At 42.4% G+C, this 25,637-nt stretch overlaps 3 protein-coding genes across 3 annotated transcripts; all 3 read right to left on the minus strand.

The window, feature by feature from the left end:
- Positions 1–17: 17 nt before the first annotated feature.
- LOC141411377 (ubiquitin carboxyl-terminal hydrolase 17-like protein 6) lies at positions 18–8,505 on the minus strand. Its single transcript, XM_074042864.1, has 3 exons — positions 8,328–8,505; positions 1,943–3,322; positions 18–73 (listed from the first exon to the last, which is right to left on the minus strand). The coding sequence occupies exons 1-3, from the start codon at positions 8,503–8,505 to the stop codon at positions 18–20; spliced, it is 1,614 nt and encodes a 537-aa protein (XP_073898965.1).
- Positions 8,506–8,566: 61 nt separating this feature from the next.
- LOC141411378 (ubiquitin carboxyl-terminal hydrolase 17-like protein 6) lies at positions 8,567–17,053 on the minus strand. The gene is made up of 3 exons (XM_074042865.1): positions 16,876–17,053; positions 10,492–11,871; positions 8,567–8,622 (listed from the first exon to the last, which is right to left on the minus strand). The coding sequence occupies exons 1-3, from the start codon at positions 17,051–17,053 to the stop codon at positions 8,567–8,569; spliced, it is 1,614 nt and encodes a 537-aa protein (XP_073898966.1).
- Positions 17,054–17,114: 61 nt separating this feature from the next.
- LOC141411379 (ubiquitin carboxyl-terminal hydrolase 17-like protein 6) lies at positions 17,115–25,601 on the minus strand. Its single transcript, XM_074042866.1, has 3 exons — positions 25,424–25,601; positions 19,040–20,419; positions 17,115–17,170 (listed from the first exon to the last, which is right to left on the minus strand). The coding sequence occupies exons 1-3, from the start codon at positions 25,599–25,601 to the stop codon at positions 17,115–17,117; spliced, it is 1,614 nt and encodes a 537-aa protein (XP_073898967.1).
- Between the last annotated feature and the right edge of the window lie 36 nt (positions 25,602–25,637).

Genomic DNA, 25,637 nt, shown 5'->3' on the forward strand with positions numbered 1-25,637 from the left:
CTGTGTTAATGAACTTGTCATCCACATGCAAACTCTTGTCTTTGATGGTCAGGTTTGCCCTTTTTCTTCATTCCTCATGCACAAAAAACAGGGTGTAACACTTCCCATAAAGCAGGTCAGAAGAGAAACATGGAGATCAATACCCTTAACATTCTTGCTGGCCATGTATTTGCATGGGTTGTGAAAGGTTGTGGTGATAACGACCCCAGTTGGATGGAGCGCCCCTTCCCACCAACTCTGCGGTATCCCCACTATCTCTTCTAACCTCACCCTAGAGAAACGTCTGTTTTCTATCCCTGAATTTAGTGTAAATCTGTCCTGATCCCCTAAGATGCATGAGTCAAAGCTGTTCTCCCTTCCACTCATTATTCCCCCAAATCCATGCACATAAAGAGATTCAACGAAATAATTTTTATAAATATTGTAGTAAGATATATACATTGTCCAGGAGGCGATTCCTACTAACGATTCCTATTAATTTCATACTGGGCACAATTTACACGGCACCCATATTAGCTACTCATCAGGATTCTCCCCAGGACACTGGAAGCAATTGAAGGACTTTTTTTTACTTCTGCATCATATATAAATATGAAGCCCATGTACCATATATGGTCCCCTTAATCTCCTAGGATGCCTTCACACCTCCAACTAGCGAAGCAGCCCAAAACACCTGCTACCCAATTACTTTCCTCCTTGTATAAAATTAATATTCGTGTTTATGTTCAAAGTGGTAACTCCCTGTATTCCCTCTGTGGGAGTGCCTTACTTTTGTCTGTTCTTCCCTTTCCCTTATTACCCCTTCCCCCTGTACCTCCCACGACCCTCTTTTGAACAGCTGTCAGGACACATTCTACTTTCCTCCACCTTGCCATGTTATGCTACGCAACTTTGCTGATGGTCTTTCATTGTCTTTTCTGTTCCCTCCCTCCCTGAGTTCCATACACTTGTTCCACTGGTTCCAAAGTGCTCTACATCTCACTGAGTATATAGTCATAACTCTTTTTGTTCATTAGCTGCTCTTTGCACTCATCTTCTTCTTATGAGACAAAAGATGCCCATCAATGCAGAAACCAAGATTCATTGGCAAAAACACATTTCCTGTGTACATCACTGCATGGATAAGCCAGAGCATTTCCCTCACACCCGTCAGTGCCTGTGATCCTTCATACATATGATTGCAGTCCACACAGGATCACTGCAGGCAGCACTGCATCCTGTGTGTCCCTGGCAAATGCTGACCACAGGGCACTTCTCTCAGCTCACCTGCAACTGCTCAGTGGATATCCAGATGTTGCTGTCAGCATCTCATGTTGGCAAAGCAGAGTGGGTGTGCACATGGGTCTCAGTATTTAGGCAAGTAGACAGGAAGGATTATCTTTTTGTACTCTTTATTTGGTGAGACAAAAAGAAAAGGAAGAACTTAAAACTGCAATACAAAAAATGAAAGCATCCTACAAATTAGTAAGTTTTCTGAACCCAAATACCTTTTATGTAAATCTGCTGCACTCCTATCAGCTTCTTAAACTTTAATCGATTTATGTTGAGTGAACTCATCCAATGCAAGGCTCTCACTGACCATTATCTTTTGACAATTTTATAGCATTCAAAGACATATACTAAAAATGGGCCGTTTCTCAGGGCCTATTCTCTACAGAAAATTACACACCACAGGATATTGAAAAAGAAACCCGAGACATCAAAACAAAAGGTCTATTTTCTGAAACAATTGGTAATGTGTTTTCACATGATCTTTACATAAATGCTTCTCATTTACAGAGATCATGCTCACAAATCCCACTTGCCCTCTCTGGAGCACTCTGACCCTGTTCAGTTGTCTCTTCCCCTGAAGGAGAGCAGTTCATGAAGTGAAATCATGAGAATACAAGGAGAGACTTCTTGCGCTGCTTGTTCTTCCTCTTGTTAGCTCTGGGGCACACACCCACACAAGGAAGGTGGCCAGTGTCCTTGGAACACTGGGCAGGCAGGTAAATTTCCTTTTCAGTGTGATTTTTTCTCATGCCCACCCTGTACTTTGATGGGTGAATCATGATTCCATTGGAAGGCAGGGTGCCTTCTATTTTCCGGATGTTGAATTCAGACTTTGGCCGGTTTTGTTGTTGTTGGATTTTCCACTGGTCTAAGGTGATTTCTTTTGTGGCTGAATCTTCCTTGTGCCCGCAGGGTTCTCCAACTTGCATGTTGGACGGTCTGTGAAGCTCTCTTTGTTGCGCTCCCATGTCCTGGTCTGCCACCTCCAGGAGACTTTGTTCCTCACAATGAGAGAAACCAATACTGTGTCCATTGAGCTCACTCTTCTGAACATAAAAGAGGACATAAGCTTGCCTATTCAGCACAGATGTAATGCCACAGGGAGTTACCTTGGCATCATCCATTTCATACCAGTGTCCGTTGCCAGCTTTTATGTAACACAAGTAGTGCCCGCTGTGGCAGCTCAACCCAGCATGGACCAGTACAGCATACAGGACATACACAAGTGGTTCTGTGTTCTGGTGAGACATATACGGTTGCATATCAATACACTCTGGGTATTGCACGACCCTGCCGATTTTAACACCCGTGAAATCACAGAACCTTTTCAACACAAGGATAAGAACCTTGGGGACCGTTTTCAAAGTCAGTGTCTTGGTAGCAGGCACTCTACTTAAACAAGTAGCACAATCATAGGCCTCTTCCCCATCCAGATTTTCAGGCTTTACTAAACATTTTAATGCTTCCTGGACACTCTGAGCTGCCTTGATATCCAGACTTATATCCAGATAGGGGTCAAAGGTATCAGAAATGCCATGGCACCGGAGGCACTTGATTTGAGACCTCCAGTATCCTCCAAAGAGCTGACAGACTAGGCTGGTGTTCTCAGCCTGAGGATCCAAATCCTTGTGCCCAGGCAGGCATGAATTCTGCATTGCACCCAAAACGAACATCAGAAACTCATGGGCATCTTCCTGCTTATATTTATGGAAACCAGTCACCAGGGCCCTCAAAGGCTGGATCACCTTCCCAGAGTGCTGGAGAGCTCTTATCATGTGAGCTTGCAAAATACAAATCATGCAGGTGTTCAGTGGACAACAGGTCTGGGAGTGCTCCTGGGACAGCATATAGTTGGCAAGAGGGGCTGTGTATGTCAGACACTGCAGTGTGGCATTCATGTAGCAGGTGTTCCCCAGGTTCTGCAGCCCAGCACCAACCACATAAGGTTGCTTCCAAGTCACACAGAATTTCTCCTTGGGAGCTTTGTCTGTTGCCAACACACTCTCATGCTTATTAACATCTGCATCTTCCGAAGAGGGCACCCCCTGGGCTAAAGGTCAAAAACACACCAAAGGACTTTTAGCAACAGGACAATTGAAAGTAGAGAATCTGTTTTGGAAACACATAAGACTCAGACTTACCTCTCCAGTGGTGTTGAGCAGCCTCCATTTCTGCAGGAGCAAGAATCCCCAATTTTTCTAGCTGGAACTTCCAGTAACTGAGGAGTCCTTTTTCCCTCTGAGGAAGTCTCCAATGACTGACCTTTGGAGCGCTTGGCCTTTTTCTATCCCCATTTGCCACGCCCCATCAGTTCACACAAGTTCCACCAATCACCTTCCAGAACTCAATGTCATCTGCTTTAAAGGGCTTGGTCTTTCCTTATCCCTGAGACTTCAAGGTTGTCCCTTCCCCAATTTCTATATCAACAAACACGATCAAGGGGAGACACAATGGTTTACGGACCTCACGCCCAGATCACAATGAGAAAAACCAATCAGTTGCATTTCCTTCTACTGGAAAGAGTATGGGGCAAATTATGGAATTTACAAAGGAAGCCCATACAGTTGGCAAACCCAATGCCACACAGTAAACAAAAATAGTACAATAAAGAAAGGAAAAAATGCAAAGACGAAATAAACCATTAAATAAGCTGGTGGAACTGTGACATTGCCATACTCATATAGGTTTGTGTTAATTATGGGAAATCTAAGTCTGGGAATATTGTGAAGCAGCTGCAGAAAAATGAAAAGGTCTTGATATAAAGCCCCAATACCATCAAAGAGAAAATGTACAATACTTTTTGACTATTGAATACACAAAAGAAAAAGTCTTATTGAAACACAGAAAGAGTTATTTATCAAAAAGCAGTCAAAATTTGAAGCAGATTTTAGTTGGGTTGTGTAAAGAGAGACAGAGGAAGCAAAGTACATTATATGCATGTATGCAGATATCATAATGAAACCACTCATATTGTACAATTAATGGGCACTAGTAAAAAATACTATGAATGATATGAGAAAGAAAGAAATTCTAAGGCTGGGCACATGGCCAAGCCTCTGCATATTCAGCTCAAGGCCTTGACTTCAAACCCCAAACCATCAAACACATATAGACAAGCTTTTATGAGTTTCTGAGATATTTCTGAACCCATTGTTAAGGGGTTCTTTTCACTTAGTTGTTTCTCTATCTCCGTATTTAATGAACATAAATTCTTCAAGATGGGAAGTACTTTTAAATTGGTCCAAGTAAACCTGTGAAGAAACTTGTCACACAAACTTTCCATCTCAGAGATTATGAGATTCTATCTGATAGGATTAGGATGATTGCATTAAAGACTTCAGAGAAACTTGTAATGGCATAGGTAGACTGTCTCTAAAAGAAATAACCCCCCACAAAATCACTGGAAAAAACACCCACAAGACAGTACATGTAGATTAGTTAGAACGTTTTCCTTTCTTCTTGGACATCTGGAGTTCCACCATAGCATTGAAAAGAAAGCAACTCTTATTTGCATTTCCTTCCAGGATACTGGAGAAAATTCACGTGGGCAAAGTCATCTCCCCAGGGACTTTGAAGAGGCCCAGCAGTGTCACATGATCACCATTACGCATCCCACCTAAGGGAAACATCGTCATTCTCCTAATCTTTCAGCTGCAAATGGTAATGTAGTGTTGTGGCAGTTCTATCATTTCAAGGCATGGGTGTCTACCTCCCTTCTCTACTCATATGGATTTAGTAAGACAAAACAAAAATAGAAAAAAAAAGCACAAAATGAACAGTTCTGAATCTGAACAGGGAAAACACCAACGCAAAGAAATACCTGAATATTTGCTCTCTTTCGTGTTTTTGAGGCTACTGGACTGAGAACTTTTGCTTCTTGGCAAGAGGACTACAAGATTCCCAACGGAAATATTCTAGACAGGAATCTTCAGCACGCATATGACGATTTCAATTTCCCCCCAAACCATTTATTTACTTACTTATTGATTGATTTATTTGTTTGTTGGTTTATGTTTAAATTAGGATACATTCCTTGGACACAGGGTATTCATTTTGACAGTTCCATGCATGTTTTCATTTTGCCTCTTACATTACCCCAGGTTTTGTGTAGCTCAACTCCTTCCTAGTCAACTTGGGGCAATTGCAGCATGTTTCCTTCTTATCGTTCCTAATGCTTTTTAATTCCACGGACCACATTCTCTTGCTTGAATCCCCTCCTTCATCATACCTTGTCCCACACTTACACCCTACCACATGCATTATCTATTTTACAGTTATGTAGTTTATACTGAATTTCTAAGTTGAAGTATCCTGCTGGGTTGTAGTTAACTTTGGTCAGTTCCACAGCATTTATTTCTCTTCCTTTAGCCATAACCCAAGCCCTATCCTTCAAGACCTTTGATACATGTTTCAGAAATGTCACGAGTACAGTTGAAAAGACATTTGACAATAATGTGCAATCCAAACCATAACTTCTACAACTGAGCAAAGAAAAGCAAAAAGCAAAGTATGTAAGGCTTAGTGTGAATTCTTTGTGGCCTGTGAAATGCTATCTTAATTTCAATAAACCATTTCATTTCTTGTTTTACACATTGTGATGGAACTCAGGACTTTGTCTACTTTACAAAATGACTCCATAACTGAGTTACTTATGATAACTGGGGCTTTTAATGCTGTTGTAGTGGGTTTCTTACCAAAGGTCTAACTCTGTCCCCCAAGGTTTTCTTGCTGTCTCTTGGTAGCCCACGAAGGTCTCTACTTCCAATCGATCTGCCTCAAACTCCAAAGAGCTGGGGTTTCAGCCGTGCCCCACCATGCCTAGGTCAGACAAAATAATATTCCACTTAGAACCTACACAGACATATCCCCATACTCCTCCCACTCTACTCCAGTCTGAGCCATGTTTTTGAAAACAAACTGGAAAAAGTACTGAATATGAATTCATGTGGCTTCATTGTGTCTGCCAGCATGATTTCAACCTGACAAATTGTAGACACACAGTTTCACACAGGATGCAGATTCCTGGTTGCCTGTGGAAAGGTAAGTGAGAATGGTGACTCCCCAAAACTTTTATGTAGCTTCACCTGACTCCTGTGATTGGAGACATCACCCAATCCACTCATCTTCATCCATAAACCTCACGTAACATAATGTCTCACATCAAAACTTGTGTGACTTCTCTTTACCAACTCTAACCACTAGAAGAAACTTAAATCTATTTTCACTCTTACTAATATGTCTTTATTAAAAAAAAAACCCAAACGAATCAATAAACAACTAATGGTTAAAGGACAGTCAGTGAAATACACAAAGCTGTGCAGAATGAGTTGCACCTTTTTCAGTGGTACTGGGGACACAACTCAGGGTCTCATGGTCATGAGGATTTTATGCCATATACTTGAGACATATTTCCAGCCCTAGATTTCAACTACAGAAAATTAACCTAGGAGTTATGACCCCTTCACTCTGCCCAACTGTTTAAAACGTGTATGTGTTTGTATGTGGGTATACATTTGATTGTGTTTCTCTGTATTACAATGTGTATATGGTTTTGTTTTGTGCCTGTCGGGCTGTATGCTCATGTCCTTAAGTGCACTTCCTTCCTAGCAGATCACGACCATGGCTATGGTACAGCTGGAAGGAGAGATAGGGCTGAGCTCTCCAAAGAGCAGCCACCAGCCTCTTCCCAAAGGAGACAGGTAACAGGAAACAGTGCACTCCTTCCTGTGTACTCATATGCGGGGTACATCACCCCTTCAAATAGCCAAATACATCAGCAGAGAAGCTGCCCAAAAATTTCGGTTCCGACTCTTTTAAACTTTGGGAATTTTCTGGGAGAGTCTCGACGGCATCCATAGGAACTTGACACACTTGAGTGTCCTTGTTTCCTGCTGCTGGCTTGTAAATATGAAAGCCTCAGGGATTCAGGCTCGATGACATGGGGAACATGCATGTGAACTCACTACTGACTGGGGCTCTCTGTCCCCAGAAGCCCTCTCTGAAGTGCAGATGTAGTTATCAGATCCTGGCCTGGTGAAGCCCTCCTACACCCTGTCCTTCTGTTGTGCATTCTCTGGGGACTCCGTCAAAAGTGCTAGATGATCTGCCATCAGTTGTATCTTCCATAATTCAGGGTAGGAGCTGCACTTTATAGGACATGCCTATAGAGGGGGAACTTTGAATACAACCCATCCCTGACGAGTTGATACTCCACGAGAGTTAGTCATACACGCAACACATCTTCCCACAGCTGAGCTCTGTGACTACAGTGGAAAAACAGGTGTTTAGGTGTGTGAGGGACACAGTGAGGGCACTTCATTGATGCAGGGAACACGGGCCTGGACTCTAAGAGGCTCACAAGACTCACAGAGTCCTGAATATCAGACAAGAAGCAATGGAAGGATGGAAAACCTACACACTTCCTGTTTGACTTAATAGATTCTCTCTCCTCTCCTACATCGCAGCTGCACCAGTGATGTCCCTTCTCTGTTCCCATGTTTGTCTTCCCTCATGTTCTCACTGTGGCAATAAATTAGAAGTGACTTTGCCTCTTTAACGTGTACTGGGTGTAGGCAGTAGATACGAGACAGTTACCATTTCTCATATGATCTTCTTTTTCTCCTTGACCCCCAAAATATATACACTGTACTCAAAATCTTCTCTTTGGTGTTGTGTGCTGATTAATGTCCCTACAAATTCATAAAAGGCAGCCCTATGTTAAAAGGTAGACTAATTGGAGTGTTAATATCAAAGGGTAGGAAAGCTTGAATGACTTCATAAAACTTGGACTCATCCATCACATCCATCAGTGTATGTCTTCCTAGGGGAAGGAGATTCACACACTAGGGCATAGAGTGCTCACTTTCATATTCATTCCTTCATTCCTTCCTTCTTTTATTCCTCTCTAAATATACCTCTCTTGTCTACTCTCTCGTCTCCTCTTTTTCTCTTCTCATTCATCTCTCTTGCTCTCTTTCTCTCTCTCTTTCTCTCTCTGTCACTCTCTCTGTCTCTCTCTGTCTCTCTCTATCACCTTCCATGACAAACTCTCTCACTTTCAATCTCCGTGTTTCTTAGGACACACATGATTTGGAACAGTGACATGCCATCTCGGAACGTGTTCGCTGTTATGTATTGTGAGGAATGATTTTTTCCAAGCACCACCAAACACAGTTTAGGACTGAATACTGCCACCAGGTCCTCTTCACGCAGATATGTGAACACCTCACCCATGTGGGTAGCCTTACCTCACACTGTGGCTGAGCTCCTTTGGCATCCTGTGTTAATGAACTTGTCATCCACATGCAAACTCTTGTCTTTGATGGTCAGGTTTGCCCTTTTTCTTCATTCCTCATGCACAAAAAACAGGGTGTAACACTTCCCATAAAGCAGGTCAGAAGAGAAACATGGAGATCAATACCCTTAACATTCTTGCTGGCCATGTATTTGCATGGGTTGTGAAAGGTTGTGGTGATAACGACCCCAGTTGGATGGAGCGCCCCTTCCCACCAACTCTGCGGTATCCCCACTATCTCTTCTAACCTCACCCTAGAGAAACTTCTGTTTTCTATCCCTGAATTTAGTGTAAATCTGTCCTGATCCCCTAAGATGCATGCGTCAAAGCTGTTCTCCCTTCCACTCATTATTCCCCCAAATCCATGCACATAAAGAGATTCAACGAAATAATTTTTATAAATATTGTAGTAAGATATATACATTGTCCAGGAGGCGATTCCTACTAACGATTCCTATTAATTTCATACTGTGCACAATTTACACGGCACCCATATTAGCTACTCATCAGGATTCTCCCCAGGACACTGGAAGCAATTGAAGGACTTTTTTTTACTTCTGCATCATATATAAATATGAAGCCCATGTACCATATATGGTCCCCTTAATCTCCTAGGATGCCTTCACACCTCCAACTAGCGAAGCAGCCCAAAACACCTGCTACCCAATTACTTTCCTCCTTGTATAAAATTAATATTCGTGTTTATGTTCAAAGTGGTAACTCCCTGTATTCCCTCTGTGGGAGTGCCTTACTTTTGTCTGTTCATCCCTTTCCCTTATTATCCCTTCCCCCTGTACCTCCCACGACCCTCTTTTGAACAGCTGTCAGGACACATTCTACTTTCCTCCACCTTGCCATGTTAGGCTACGCAACTTTGCTGATGGTCTTTCATTGTCTTTTCTGTTCCCTCCCTCCCTGAGTTCCATACACTTGTTCCACTGGTTCCAAAGTGCTCTACATCTCACTGAGTATATAGTCATAACTCTTTTTGTTCATTAGCTGCTCTTTGCACTCATCTTCTTCTTATGAGACAAAAGATGCCCATCAATGCAGAAACCAAGATTCATTGGCAAAAACACATTTCCTGTGTACATCACTGCATGGATAAGCCAGAGCATTTCCCTCACACCCGTCAGTGCCTGTGATCCTTCATACATATGATTGCAGTCCACACAGGATCACTGCAGGCAGCACTGCATCCTGTGTGTCCCTGGCAAATGCTGACCACAGGGCACTTCTCTCAGCTCACCTGCAACTGCTCAGTGGATATCCAGATGTTGCTGTCAGCATCTCATGTTGGCAAAGCAGAGTGGGTGTGCACATGGGTCTCAGTATTTAGGCAAGTACACAGGAAGGATTATCTTTTTGTAATCTTTATTTGGTGAGACAAAAAGAAAAGGAAGAACTTAAAACTGCAATACAAAAAATGAAAGCATCCTACAAATTAGTAAGTTTTCTGAACCCAAATACCTTTTATGTAAATCTGCTGCACTCCTATCAGCTTCTTAAACTTTAATCGATTTATGTTGAGTGAACTCATCCAATGCAAGGCTCTCACTGACCATTATCTTTTGACAATTTTATAGCATTCAAAGACATATACTAAAAATGGGCCGTTTCTCAGGGCCTATTCTCTACAGAAAATTACACAGCACAGGATATTGAAAAAGAAACCCGAGACATCAAAACAAAAGGTCTATTTTCTCAAACAATTGGTAATGTGTTTTCACATGATCTTTACATAAATGCTTCTCATTTACAGAGATCATGCTCACAAATCCCACTTGCCCTCTCTGGAGCACTCTGACCCTGTTCAGTTGTCTCTTCCCCTGAAGGAGAGCAGTTCATGAAGTGAAATCATGAGAATACAAGGAGAGACTTCTTGCGCTGCTTGTTCTTCCTCTTGTTAGCTCTGGGGCACATACCCACACAAGGAAGGTGGCCAGTGTCCTTGGAACACTGGGCAGGCAGGTAAATTTCCTTTTCAGTGTGATTTTTTCTCATGCCCACCCTGTACTTTGATGGGTGAATCATGATTCCATTGGAAGGCAGGGTGCCTTCTATTTTCCGGATGTTGAATTCAGACTTTGGCCGGTTTTGTTGTTGGAGGATTTTCCACTGGTCTAAGGTGATTTCTTTTGTTGCTGAATCTTCCTTGTGCCCGCAGGGTTCTCCAACTTGCATGTTGGACGGTCTGTGAAGCTCTCTTTGTTGCGCTCCCATGTCCTGGTCTGCCACCTCCAGGAGACTTTGTTCCTCACAATGAGAGAAACCAATACTGTGTCCATTGAGCTCACTCTTCTGAACATAAAAGAGGACATAAGCTTGCCTATTCAGCACAGATGTAATGCCACAGGGAGTTACCTTGGCATCATCCATTTCATACCAGTGTCCGTTGCCAGCTTTTATGTAACACAAGTAGTGCCCGCTGTGGCAGCTCAACCCAGCATGGACCAGTACAGCATACAGGACATACACAAGTGGTTCTGTGTTCTGGTGAGACATATACGGTTGCATATCAATACACTCTGGGTATTGCACGACCCTGCCGATTTTAACACCCGTGAAATCACAGAACCTTTTCAACACAAGGATAAGAACCTTGGGGACCGTTTTCAAAGTCAGTGTCTTGGTAGCAGGCACTCTACTTAAACAAGTAGCACAATCATAGGCCTCTTCCCCATCCAGATTTTCAGGCTTTACTAAACATTTTAATGCTTCCTGGACACTCTGAGCTGCCTTGATATCCAGACTTATATCCAGATAGGGGTCAAAGGTATCAGAAATGCCATGGCACCGGAGGCACTTGATTTGAGACCTCCAGTATCCTCCAAAGAGCTGACAGACTAGGCTGGTGTTCTCAGCCTGAGGATCCAAATCCTTGTGCCCAGGCAGGCATGAATTCTGCATTGCACCCAAAACGAACATCAGAAACTCATGGGCATCTTCCTGCTTATATTTATGGAAACCAGTCACCAGGGCCCTCAAAGGCTGGATCACCTTCCCAGAGTGCTGGAGAGCTCTTATCATGTGAGCTTGCAAAATACAAATCATGCAGGTGTTCAGTGGACAACAGGTCTGGGAGTGCTCCTGGGACAGCATATAGTTGGCAAGAGGGGCTGTGTATGTCAGACACTGCAGTGTGGCATTCATGTAGCAGGTGTTCCCCAGGTTCTGCAGCCCAGCACCAACCACATAAGGTTGCTTCCTAGTCACACAGAATTTCTCCTTGGGAGCTTTGTCTGTTGCCAACACACTCTCATGCTTATTAACATCTGCATCTTCCCAAGAGGGCACCCCCTGGGCTAAAGGTCAAAAACACACCAAAGGACTTTTAGCAACAGGACAATTGAAAGTAGAGAATCTGTTTTGGAAACACATAAGACTCAGACTTACCTCTCCAGTGGTGTTGAGCAGCCTCCATTTCTGCAGGAGCAAGAATCCCCAATTTTTCTAGCTGGAACTTCCAGTAACTGAGGAGTCCTTTTTCCCTCTGAGGAAGTCTCCAATGACTGACCTTTGGAGCGCTTGGCCTTTTTCTATCCCCATTTGCCACGCCCCATCAGTTCACACAAGTTCCACCAATCACCTTCCAGAACTCAATGTCATCTGCTTTAAAGGGCTTGGTCTTTCCTTATCCCTGAGACTTCAAGGTTGTCCCTTCCCCAATTTCTATATCAACAAACACGATCAAGGGGAGACACAATGGTTTACGGACCTCACGCCCAGATCACAATGAGAAAAACCAATCAGTTGCATTTCCTTCTACTGGAAAGAGTATGGGGCAAATTATGGAATTTACAAAGGAAGCCCATAGAGTTGGCAAACCCAATGCCACACAGTAAACAAAAATAGTACAATAAAGAAAGGAAAAAATGCAAAGACGAAATAAACCATTAAATAAGCTGGTGGAACTGTGACATTGCCATACTCATATAGGTTTGTGTTAATTATGGGAAATCTAAGTCTGGGAATATTGTGAAGCAGCTGCAGAAAAATGAAAAGGTCTTGATATAAAGCCCCAATACCATCAAAGAGAAAATGTACAATACTTTTTGACTATTGAATACACAAAAGAAAAAGTCTTATTGAAACACAGAAAGAGTTATTTTTCAAAAAGCAGTCAAAATTTGAAGCAGATTTTAGTTGGGTTGTGTAAAGAGAGACAGAGGAAGCAAAGTACATTATATGCATGTATGCAGATATCATAATGAAACCACTCATATTGTACAATTAATGGGCACTAGTAAAAAATACTATGAATGATATGAGAAAGAAAGAAATTCTAAGGCTGGGCACATGGCCAAGCCTCTGCATATTCAGCTCAAGGCCTTGACTTCAAACCCCAAACCATCAAACACATATAGACAAGCTTTTATGAGTTTCTGAGATATTTCTGAACCCATTGTTAAGGGGTTCTTTTCACTTAGTTGTTTCTCTATCTCCGTATTTAATGAACATAAATTCTTCAAGATGGGAAGTACTTTTAAATTGGTCCAAGTAAACCTGTGAAGAAACTTGTCACACAAACTTTCCATCTCAGAGATTATGAGATTCTATCTGATAGGATTAGGATGATTGCATTAAAGACTTCAGAGAAACTTGTAATGGCATAGGTAGACTGTCTCTAAAAGAAATAACCCCCCACAAAATCACTGGAAAAAACACCCACAAGACAGTACATGTAGATTAGTTAGAACGTTTTCCTTTCTTCTTGGACATCTGGAGTTCCACCATAGCATTGAAAAGAAAGCAACTCTTATTTGCATTTCCTTCCAGGATACTGGAGAAAATTCACGTGGGCAAAGTCATCTCCCCAGGGACTTTGAAGAGGCCCAGCAGTGTCACATGATCACCATTACGCATCCCACCTAAGGGAAACATCGTCAATCTCCTAATCTTTCAGCTGCAAATGGTAATGTGGTGTTGTGGCAGTTCTATCATTTCAAGGCATGGGTGTCTACCTCCCTTCTCTACTCATATGGATTTAGTAAGACAAAACAAAAATAGAAAAAAAAAAGCACAAAATGAACAGTTCTGAATCTGAACAGGGAAAACACCAACGCAAAGAAATACCTGAATATTTGCTCTCTTTCGTGTTTTTGAGGCTACTGGACTGAGAACTTTTGCTTTCTTGGCAAGAGGACTACAAGATTCCCAACGGAAATATTCTAGACAGGAATCTTCAGCACGCATATGACGATTTCAATTTCCCCCCAAACCATTTATTTACTTACTTATTGATTGATTTATTTGTTTGTTGGTTTATGTTTAAATTAGGATACATTCCTTGGACACAGGGTATTCATTTTGACAGTTCCATGCATGTTTTCATTTTGCCTCTTACATTACCCCAGGTTTTGTCTAGCTCAACTCCTTCCTAGTCAACTTGGGGCAATTGCAGCATGTTTCCTTCTTATCGTTCCTAATGCTTTTTAATTCCACGGACCACATTCTCTTGCTTGAATCCCCTCCTTTACCATACCTTGTCCCACACTTACACCCTACCACATGCATTATCTATTTTACAGTTATGTAGTTTATACTGAATTTCTAAGTTGAAGTATCCTGCTGGGTTGTAGTTAACTTTGGTCAGTTCCACAGCATTTATTTCTCTTCCTTTAGCCATAACCCAAGCCCTATCCTTCAAGACCTTTGATACATGTTTCAGAAATGTCACGAGTACAGTTGAAAAGACATTTGACAATAATGTGCAATCCAAACCATAACTTCTACAACTGAGCAAAGAAAAGCAAAAAGCAAAGTATGTAAGGCTTAGTGTGAATTCTTTGTGGCCTGTGAAATGCTATCTTAGTTTCAATAAACCATTTCATTTCTTGTTTTACACATTGTGATGGAACTCAGGACTTTGTCTACTTTACAAAATGACTCCATAACTGAGTTACTTATGATAACTGGGGCTTTTAATGCTGTTGTAGTGGGTTTCTTACCAAAGGTCTAACTCTGTCCCCCAAGGTTTTCTTGCTGTCTCTTGGTAGCCCACGAAGGTCTCTACTTCCAATCGATCTGCCTCAAACTCCAAAGAGCTGGGGTTTCAGCCGTGCCCCACCATGCCTAGGTCAGACAAAATAATATTCCACTTAGAACCTACACAGACATATCCCCATACTCCTCCCACTCTACTCCAGTCTGAGCCATGTTTTTGAAAACAAACTGGAAAAAGTACTGAATATGAATTCATGTGGCTTCATTGTGTCTGCCAGCATGATTTCAACCTGACAAATTGTAGACACACAGTTTCACACAGGATGCAGATTCCTGGTTGCCTGTGGAAAGGTAAGTGAGAATGGTGACTCCCCAAAACTTTTATGTAGCTTCACCTGACTCCTGTGATTGGAGACATCACCCAATCCACTCATCTTCATCCATAAACCTCACGTAACATAATGTCTCACATCAAAACTTGTGTGACTTCTCTTTACCAACTCTAACCACTAGAAGAAACTTAAATCTATTTTCACTCTTACTAATATGTCTTTATTAAAAAAAAACCCAAACGAATCAATAAACAACCAATGGTTAAAGGACAGTCAATGAAATACACAAAGCTGTGCAGAATGAGTTGCACCTTTTTCAGTGGTACTGGGGACACAACTCAGGGTCTCATGGTCATGAGGATTTTATGCCATATACTTGAGACATATTTCCAGCCCTAGATTTCAACTACAGAAAATTAACCTAGGAGTTATGACCCCTTCACTCTGCCCAACTGTTTAAAACGTGTATGTGTTTGTATGTGGGTATACATTTGATTGTGTTTCTCTGTATTACAATGTGTATATGGTTTTGTTTTGTGCCTGTCGGGCTGTATGCTCATGTCCTTAAGTGCACTTCCTTCCTAGCAGATCACGACCATGGCTATGGTACAGCTTGAAGGAGAGATAGGGCTGAGCTCTCCAAAGAGCAGCCACCAGCCTCTTCCCAAAGGAGACAGGTAACAGGAAACAGTGCACTCCTTCCTGTGTACTCATATGCGGGGTACATCACCCCTTCAAATAGCCAAATACATCAGCAGAGAAGCTGCCCAAAAATTTCGGTTCCGACTCTTTTACACTTTGGGAATTTTCTGGGAGAGTTTCGACGGCATCCATAGGAACTTGACACACTTGAGTGTCCTTGTTTCCTGCTGCTGGCTTGTAAATATGAAAGCCTCAGGGATTCAGGCTCGATGACATGGGGAACATGCATGTGAACTCACTACTGACTGGGGCTCTCTGTCCCCAGAAGCCCTCTCTGAAGTGCAGATGTAGTTATCAGATCCTGGCCTGGTGAAGCCCTCCTACACCCTGTCCTTCTGTTGTGCATTCTCTGGGGACTCCGTCAAAAGTGCTAGATGATCTGCCATCAGTTGTATCTTCCATAATTCAGGGTAGGAGCTGCACTTTATAGGACATGCCTACAGAGGGGGAACTTTGAATACAACCCATCCCTGACGAGTTGATTCTCCACGAGTTAGTCATCCACGCAACACATCTTCCCACAGCTGAGCTCTGTGACTACAGTGGAAAAACAGGTGTTTAGGTGTGTGAGGGACACAGTGAGGGCACTTCATTGATGCAGGGAACACGGGCCTGGACTCTAAGAGGCTCACAAGACTCACAGAGTCCTGAATATCAGACAAGAAGCAATGGAAGGATGGAAAACCTACACACTTCCTGTTTGACTTAATAGATTCTCTCTCCTCTCCTACATCGCAGCTGCACCAGTGATGTCCCTTCTCTGTTCCCATGTTTGTCTTCCCTCATGTTCTCACTGTGGCAATAAATTAGAAGTGACTTTGCCTCTTTAACGTGTACTGGGTGTAGGCAGTAGATACGAGACAGTTACCACTTCTCATATGATCTTCTTTTTCTCCTTGACCCCCAAAATATATACACTGTACTCAAAATCTTCTCTTTGGTGTTGTGTGCTGATTAATGTCCCTACAAATTCATAAAAGGCAGCCCTATGTTAAAAGGTAGACTAATTGGAGTGTTAATATCAAAGGGTAGGAAAGCTTGAATGACTTCATAAAACTTGGACTCATCCATCACATCCATCAGTGTATGTCTTCCTAGGGGAAGGAGATTCACACACTAGGGCATAGAGTGCTCACTTTCATATTCATTCCTTCATTCCTTCCTTCTTTTATTCCTCTCTAAATATACCTCTCTTGTCTACTCTCTCGTCTCCTCTTTTTCTCTTCTCATTCATCTCTCTTGCTCTCTTTCTCTCTCTCTTTCTCTCTCTGTCACTCTCTCTGTCTCTCTCTGTCTCTCTCTATCACCTTCCATGACAAACTCTCTCACTTTCAATCTCCGTGTTTCTTAGGACACAAATGATTTGGAACAGTGACATGCCATCTCGGAACGTGTTCGCTGTTATGTATTGTGAGGAATGATTTTTTCCAACCACCACCAAACACAGTTTAGGACTGAATACTGCCACCAGGTCCTCTTCACGCAGATATGTGAACACCTCACCCATGTGGGTAGCCTTACCTCACACTGTGGCTGAGCTCCTTTGGCATCCTGTGTTAATGAACTTGTCATCCACATGCAAACTCTTGTCTTTGATGGTCAGGTTTGCCCTTTTTCTTCATTCCTCATGCACAAAAAACAGGGTGTAACACTTCCCATAAAGCAGGTCAGAAGAGAAACATGGAGATCAATACCCTTAACATTCTTGCTGGCCATGTATTTGCATGGGTTGTGAAAGGTTGTGGTGATAACGACCCCAGTTGGATGGAGCGCCCCTTCCCACCAACTCTGCGGTATCCCCACTATCTCTTTTAACCTCACCCTAGAGAAACTTCTGTTTTCTATCCCTGAATTTAGTGTAAATCTGTCCTGATCCCCTAAGATGCATGAGTCAAAGCTGTTCTCCCTTCCACTCATTATTCCCCCAAATCCATGCACATAAAGAGATTCAACGAAATAATTTTTATAAATATTGTAGTAAGATATATACATTGTCCAGGAGGCGATTCCTACTAACGATTCCTATTAATTTCATACTGGGCACAATTTACACGGCACCCATATTAGCTACTCATCAGGATTCTCCCCAGGACACTGGAAGCAATTGAAGGACTTTTTTTTACTTCTGCATCATATATAAATATGAAGCCCATGTACCATATATGGTCCCCTTAATCTCCTAGGATGCCTTCACACCTCCAACTAGCGAAGCAGCCCAAAACACCTGCTACCCAATTACTTTCCTCCTTGTATAAAATTAATATTCGTGTTTATGTTCAAAGTGGTAACTCCCTGTATTCCCTCTGTGGGAGTGCCTTACTTTTGTCTGTTCATCCCTTTCCCTTATTACCCCTTCCCCCTGTACCTCCCACGACCCTCTTTTGAACAGCTGTCAGGACACATTCTACTTTCCTCCACCTTGCCATGTTATGCTACGCAACTTGGCTGATGGTCTTTCATTGTCTTTTCTGTTCCCTCCCTCCCTGAGTTCCATACACTTGTTCCACTGGTTCCAAAGTGCTCTACATCTCACTGAGTATATAGTCATAACTCTTTTTGTTCATTAGCTGCTCTTTGCACTCATCTTCTTCTTATGAGACAAAAGATGCCCATCAATGCAGAAACCAAGATTCATTGGCAAAAACACATTTCCTGTGTACATCACTGCATGGATAAGCCAGAGCATTTCCCTCACACCCGTCAGTGCCTGTGATCCTTCATACATATGATTGCAGTCCACACAGGATCACTGCAGGCAGCACTGCATCCTGTGTGTCCCTGGCAAATGCTGACCACAGGGCACTTCTCTCAGCTCACCTGCAACTGCTCAGTGGATATCCAGATGTTGCTGTCAGCATCTCATGTTGGCAAAGCAGAGTGGGTGTGCACATGGGTCTCAGTATTTAGGCAAGTACACAGGAAGGATTATCTTTTTGTAATCTTTATTTGGTGAGACAAAAAGAAAAGGAAGAACTTAAAACTGCAATACAAAAAATGAAAGCATCCTACAAATTAGTAAGTTTTCTGAACCCAAATACCTTTTATGTAAATCTGCTGCACTCCTATCAGCTTCTTAAACTTTAATCGATTTATGTTGAGTGAACTCATCCAATGCAAGGCTCTCACTGACCATTATCTTTTGACAATTTTATAGCATTCAAAGACATATACTAAAAATGGGCCGTTTCTCAGGGCCTATTCTCTACAGAAAATTACACAGCACAGGATATTGAAAAAGAAACACGAGACATCAAAACAAAAGGTCTATTTTCTCAAACAATTGGTAATGTGTTTTCACATGATCTTTACATAAATGCTTCTCATTTACAGAGATCATGCTCACAAATCCCACTTGCCCTCTCTGGAGCACTCTGACCCTGTTCAGTTGTCTCTTCCCCTGAAGGAGAGCAGTTCATGAAGTGAAATCATGAGAATACAAGGAGAGACTTCTTGCGCTGCTTGTTCTTCCTCTTGTTAGCTCTGGGGCACACACCCACACAAGGAAGGTGGCCAGTGTCCTTGGAACACTGGGCAGGCAGGTAAATTTCCTTTTCAGTGTGATTTTTTCTCATGCCCACCCTGTACTTTGATGGGTGAATCATGATTCCATTGGAAGGCAGGGTGCCTTCTATTTTCCGGATGTTGAATTCAGACTTTGGCCGGTTTTGTTGTTGGAGGATTTTCCACTGGTCTAAGGTGATTTCTTTTGTTGCTGAATCTTCCTTGTGCCCGCAGGGTTCTCCAACTTGCATGTTGGACGGTCTGTGAAGCTCTCTTTGTTGCGCTCCCATGTCCTGGTCTGCCACCTCCAGGAGACTTTGTTCCTCACAATGAGAGAAACCAATACTGTGTCCATTGAGCTCACTCTTCTGAACATAAAAGAGGACATAAGCTTGCCTATTCAGCACAGATGTAATGCCACAGGGAGTTACCTTGGCATCATCCATTTCATACCAGTGTCCGTTGCCAGCTTTTATGTAACACAAGTAGTGCCCGCTGTGGCAGCTCAACCCAGCATGGACCAGTACAGCATACAGGACATACACAAGTGGTTCTGTGTTCTGGTGAGACATATACGGTTGCATATCAATACACTCTGGGTATTGCACGACCCTGCCGATTTTAACACCCGTGAAATCACAGAACCTTTTCAACACAAGGATAAGAACCTTGGGGACCGTTTTCAAAGTCAGTGTCTTGGTAGCAGGCACTCTACTTAAACAAGTAGCACAATCATAGGCCTCTTCCCCATCCAGATTTTCAGGCTTTACTAAACATTTTAATGCTTCCTGGACACTCTGAGCTGCCTTGATATCCAGACTTATATCCAGATAGGGGTCAAAGGTATCAGAAATGCCATGGCACCGGAGGCACTTGATTTGAGACCTCCAGTATCCTCCAAAGAGCTGACAGACTAGGCTGGTGTTCTCAGCCTGAGGATCCAAATCCTTGTGCCCAGGCAGGCATGAATTCTGCATTGCACCCAAAACGAACATCAGAAACTCATGGGCATCTTCCTGCTTATATTTATGGAAACCAGTCACCAGGGCCCTCAAAGGCTGGATCACCTTCCCAGAGTGCTGGAGAGCTCTTATCATGTGAGCTTGCAAAATACAAATCATGCAGGTGTTCAGTGGACAACAGGTCTGGGAGTGCTCCTGGGACAGCATATAGTTGGCAAGAGGGGCTGTGTATGTCAGACACTGCAGTGTGGCATTCATGTAGCAGGTGTTCCCCAGGTTCTGCAGCCCAGCACCAACCACATAAGGTTGCTTCCTAGTCACACAGAATTTCTCCTTGGGAGCTTTGTCTGTTGCCAACACACTCTCATGCTTATTAACATCTGCATCTTCCCAAGAGGGCACCCCCTGGGCTAAAGGTCAAAAACACACCAAAGGACTTTTAGCAACAGGACAATTGAAAGTAGAGAATCTGTTTTGGAAACACATAAGACTCAGACTTACCTCTCCAGTGGTGTTGAGCAGCCTCCATTTCTGCAGGAGCAAGAATCCCCAATTTTTCTAGCTGGAACTTCCAGTAACTGAGGAGTCCTTTTTCCCTCTGAGGAAGTCTCCAATGACTGACCTTTGGAGCGCTTGGCCTTTTTCTATCCCCATTTGCCACGCCCCATCAGTTCACACAAGTTCCACCAATCACCTTCCAGAACTCAATGTCATCTGCTTTAAAGGGCTTGGTCTTTCCTTATCCCTGAGACTTCAAGGTTGTCCCTTCCCCAATTTCTATATCAACAAACACGATCAAGGGGAGACACAATGGTTTACGGACCTCACGCCCAGATCACAATGAGAAAAACCAATCAGTTGCATTTCCTTCTACTGGAAAGAGTATGGGGCAAATTATGGAATTTACAAAGGAAGCCCATAGAGTTGGCAAACCCAATGCCACACAGTAAACAAAAATAGTACAATAAAGAAAGGAAAAAATGCAAAGACGAAATAAACCATTAAATAAGCTGGTGGAACTGTGACATTGCCATACTCATATAGGTTTGTGTTAATTATGGGAAATCTAAGTCTGGGAATATTGTGAAGCAGCTGCAGAAAAATGAAAAGGTCTTGATATAAAGCCCCAATACCATCAAAGAGAAAATGTACAATACTTTTTGACTATTGAATACACAAAAGAAAAAGTCTTATTGAAACACAGAAAGAGTTATTTTTCAAAAAGCAGTCAAAATTTGAAGCAGATTTTAGTTGGGTTGTGTAAAGAGAGACAGAGGAAGCAAAGTACATTATATGCATGTATGCAGATATCATAATGAAACCACTCATATTGTACAATTAATGGGCACTAGTAAAAAATACTATGAATGATATGAGAAAGAAAGAAATTCTAAGGCTGGGCACATGGCCAAGCCTCTGCATATTCAGCTCAAGGCCTTGACTTCAAACCCCAAACCATCAAACACATATAGACAAGCTTTTATGAGTTTCTGAGATATTTCTGAACCCATTGTTAAGGGGTTCTTTTCACTTAGTTGTTTCTCTATCTCCGTATTTAATGAACATAAATTCTTCAAGATGGGAAGTACTTTTAAATTGGTCCAAGTAAACCTGTGAAGAAACTTGTCACACAAACTTTCCATCTCAGAGATTATGAGATTCTATCTGATAGGATTAGGATGATTGCATTAAAGACTTCAGAGAAACTTGTAATGGCATAGGTAGACTGTCTCTAAAAGAAATAACCCCCCACAAAATCACTGGAAAAAACACCCACAAGACAGTACATGTAGATTAGTTAGAACGTTTTCCTTTCTTCTTGGACATCTGGAGTTCCACCATAGCATTGAAAAGAAAGCAACTCTTATTTGCATTTCCTTCCAGGATACTGGAGAAAATTCACGTGGGCAAAGTCATCTCCCCAGGGACTTTGAAGAGGCCCAGCAGTGTCACATGATCACCATTACGCATCCCACCTAAGGGAAACATCGTCAATCTCCTAATCTTTCAGCTGCAAATGGTAATGTGGTGTTGTGGCAGTTCTATCATTTCAAGGCATGGGTGTCTACCTCCCTTCTCTACTCATATGGATTTAGTAAGACAAAACAAAAATAGAAAAAAAAAAGCACAAAATGAACAGTTCTGAATCTGAACAGGGAAAACACCAACGCAAAGAAATACCTGAATATTTGCTCTCTTTCGTGTTTTTGAGGCTACTGGACTGAGAACTTTTGCTTTCTTGGCAAGAGGACTACAAGATTCCCAACGGAAATATTCTAGACAGGAATCTTCAGCACGCATATGACGATTTCAATTTCCCCCCAAACCATTTATTTACTTACTTATTGATTGATTTATTTGTTTGTTGGTTTATGTTTAAATTAGGATACATTCCTTGGACACAGGGTATTCATTTTGACAGTTCCATGCATGTTTTCATTTTGCCTCTTACATTACCCCAGGTTTTGTCTAGCTCAACTCCTTCCTAGTCAACTTGGGGCAATTGCAGCATGTTTCCTTCTTATCGTTCCTAATGCTTTTTAATTCCACGGACCACATTCTCTTGCTTGAATCCCCTCCTTTACCATACCTTGTCCCACACTTACACCCTACCACATGCATTATCTATTTTACAGTTATGTAGTTTATACTGAATTTCTAAGTTGAAGTATCCTGCTGGGTTGTAGTTAACTTTGGTCAGTTCCACAGCATTTATTTCTCTTCCTTTAGCCATAACCCAAGCCCTATCCTTCAAGACCTTTGATACATGTTTCAGAAATGTCACGAGTACAGTTGAAAAGACATTTGACAATAATGTGCAATCCAAACCATAACTTCTACAACTGAGCAAAGAAAAGCAAAAAGCAAAGTATGTAAGGCTTAGTGTGAATTCTTTGTGGCCTGTGAAATGCTATCTTAGTTTCAATAAACCATTTCATTTCTTGTTTTACACATTGTGATGGAACTCAGGACTTTGTCTACTTTACAAAATGACTCCATAACTGAGTTACTTATGATAACTGGGGCTTTTAATGCTGTTGTAGTGGGTTTCTTACCAAAGGTCTAACTCTGTCCCCCAAGGTTTTCTTGCTGTCTCTTGGTAGCCCACGAAGGTCTCTACTTCCAATCGATCTGCCTCAAACTCCAAAGAGCTGGGGTTTCAGCCGTGCCCCACCATGCCTAGGTCAGACAAAATAATATTCCACTTAGAACCTACACAGACATATCCCCATACTCCTCCCACTCTACTCCAGTCTGAGCCATGTTTTTGAAAACAAACTGGAAAAAGTACTGAATATGAATTCATGTGGCTTCATTGTGTCTGCCAGCATGATTTCAACCTGACAAATTGTAGACACACAGTTTCACACAGGATGCAGATTCCTGGTAGCCTGTGGAAAGGTAAGTGAGAATGGTGACTCCCCAAAACTTTTATGTAGCTTCACCTGACTCCTGTGATTGGAGACATCACCCAATCCACTCATCTTCATCCATAAACCTCACGTAACATAATGTCTCACATCAAAACTTGTGTGACTTCTCTTTACCAACTCTAACCACTAGAAGAAACTTAAATCTATTTTCACTCTTACTAATATGTCTTTATTAAAAAAAAACCCAAACGAATCAATAAACAACCAATGGTTAAAGGACAGTCAATGAAATACACAAAGCTGTGCAGAATGAGTTGCACCTTTTTCAGTGGTACTGGGGACACAACTCAGGGTCTCATGGTCATGAGGATTTTATGCCATATACTTGAGACATATTTCCAGCCCTAGATTTCAACTACAGAAAATTAACCTAGGAGTTATGACCCCTTCACTCTGCCCAACTGTTTAAAACGTGTATGTGTTTGTATGTGGGTATACATTTGATTGTGTTTCTCTGTATTACAATGTGTATATGGTTTTGTTTTGTGCCTGTCGGGCTGTATGCTCATGTCCTTAAGTGCACTTCCTTCCTAGCAGATCACGACCATGGCTATGGTACAGCTGGAAGGAGAGATAGGGCTGAGCTCTCCAAAGAGCAGCCACCAGCCTCTTCCCAAAGGAGACAGGTAACAGGAAACAGTGCACTCCTTCCTGTGTACTCATATGCGGGGTACATCACCCCTTCAAATAGCCAAATACATCAGCAGAGAAGCTGCCCAAAAATTTCGGTTCCGACTCTTTTACACTTTGGGAATTTTCTGGGAGAGTTTCGACGGCATCCATAGGAACTTGACACACTTGAGTGTCCTTGTTTCCTGCTGCTGGCTTGTAAATATGAAAGCCTCAGGGATTCAGGCTCGATGACATGGGGAACATGCATGTGAACTCACTACTGACTGGGGCTCTCTGTCCCCAGAAGCCCTCTCTGAAGTGCAGATGTAGTTATCAGATCCTGGCCTGGTGAAGCCCTCCTACACCCTGTCCTTCTGTTGTGCATTCTCTGGGGACTCCGTCAAAAGTGCTAGATGATCTGCCATCAGTTGTATCTTCCATAATTCAGGGTAGGAGCTGCACTTTATAGGACATGCCTACAGAGGGGGAACTTTGAATACAACCCATCCCTGACGAGTTGATACTCCACGAGTTAGTCATCCACGCAACACATCTTCCCACAGCTGAGCTCTGTGACTACAGTGGAAAAACAGGTGTTTAGGTGTGTGAGGGACACAGTGAGGGCACTTCATTGATGCAGGGAACACGGGCCTGGACTCTAAGAGGCTCACAAGACTCACAGAGTCCTGAATATCAGACAAGAAGCAATGGAAGGATGGAAAACCTACACACTTCCTGTTTGACTTAATAGATTCTCTCTCCTCTCCTACATCGCAGCTGCACCAGTGATGTCCCTTCTCTGTTCCCATGTTTGTCTTCCCTCATGTTCTCACTGTGGCAATAAATTAGAAGTGACTTTGCCTCTTTAACGTGTACTGGGTTTAGGCAGTAGATACGAGACAGTTACCACTTCTCATATGATCTTCTTTTTCTCCTTGACCCCCAAAATATATACACTGTACTCAAAATCTTCTCTTTGGTGTTGTGTGCTGATTAATGTCCCTACAAATTCATAAAAGGCAGCCCTATGTTAAAAGGTAGACTAATTGGAGTGTTAATATCAAAGGGTAGGAAAGCTTGAATGACTTCATAAAACTTGGACTCATCCATCACATCCATCAGTGTATGTCTTCCTAGGGGAAGGAGATTCACACACTAGGGCATAGAGTGCTCACTTTCATATTCATTCCTTCATTCCTTCCTTCTTTTATTCCTCTCTAAATATACCTCTCTTGTCTACTCTCTCGTCTCCTCTTTTTCTCTTCTCATTCATCTCTCTTGCTCTCTTTCTCTCTCTCTTTCTCTCTCTGTCACTCTCTCTGTCTCTCTCTGTCTCTCTCTATCACCTTCCATGACAAACTCTCTCACTTTCAATCTCCGTGTTTCTTAGGACACAAATGATTTGGAACAGTGACATGCCATCTCGGAACGTGTTCGCTGTTATGTATTGTGAGGAATGATTTTTTCCAACCACCACCAAACACAGTTTAGGACTGAATACTGCCACCAGGTCCTCTTCACGCAGATATGTGAACACCTCACCCATGTGGGTAGCCTTACCTCACACTGTGGCTGAGCTCCT

The sequence above is a fragment of the Castor canadensis genome, chromosome 10, assembly GCF_047511655.1.
Source record: "Castor canadensis chromosome 10, mCasCan1.hap1v2, whole genome shotgun sequence".
Classification (NCBI taxonomy): domain Eukaryota; kingdom Metazoa; phylum Chordata; class Mammalia; order Rodentia; family Castoridae; genus Castor; species Castor canadensis.

Bases quoted from the DNA above. Each gene is read 5' to 3' on its own strand.
- LOC141411377 (XM_074042864.1), bottom strand. From the start codon at position 8,505: ATGGGTGAGGTGTTCACATATCTGCGTGAAGAGGACCTGGTGGCAGTA. The intron at 3,323-8,327 runs GTGAGAGAGTTT...TTTGACCTTTAG, and splicing joins AAGAAACACGGAGATTGAAA to CCCAGGGGGTGCCCTCTTCG. The intron at 74-1,942 runs GTGTGTGCCCCA...TTTGTGCATGAG, and splicing joins TGGCCACCTTCCTTGTGTGG to GAATGAAGAAAAAGGGCAAA.
- LOC141411379 (XM_074042866.1), bottom strand. From the start codon at position 25,601: ATGGGTGAGGTGTTCACATATCTGCGTGAAGAGGACCTGGTGGCAGTA. The intron at 20,420-25,423 runs GTGAGAGAGTTT...TTTGACCTTTAG, and splicing joins AAGAAACACGGAGATTGAAA to CCCAGGGGGTGCCCTCTTGG. The intron at 17,171-19,039 runs GTGTGTGCCCCA...TTTGTGCATGAG, and splicing joins TGGCCACCTTCCTTGTGTGG to GAATGAAGAAAAAGGGCAAA.
- LOC141411378 (XM_074042865.1), bottom strand. From the start codon at position 17,053: ATGGGTGAGGTGTTCACATATCTGCGTGAAGAGGACCTGGTGGCAGTA. The intron at 11,872-16,875 runs GTGAGAGAGTTT...TTTGACCTTTAG, and splicing joins AAGAAACACGGAGATTGAAA to CCCAGGGGGTGCCCTCTTGG. The intron at 8,623-10,491 runs GTATGTGCCCCA...TTTGTGCATGAG, and splicing joins TGGCCACCTTCCTTGTGTGG to GAATGAAGAAAAAGGGCAAA.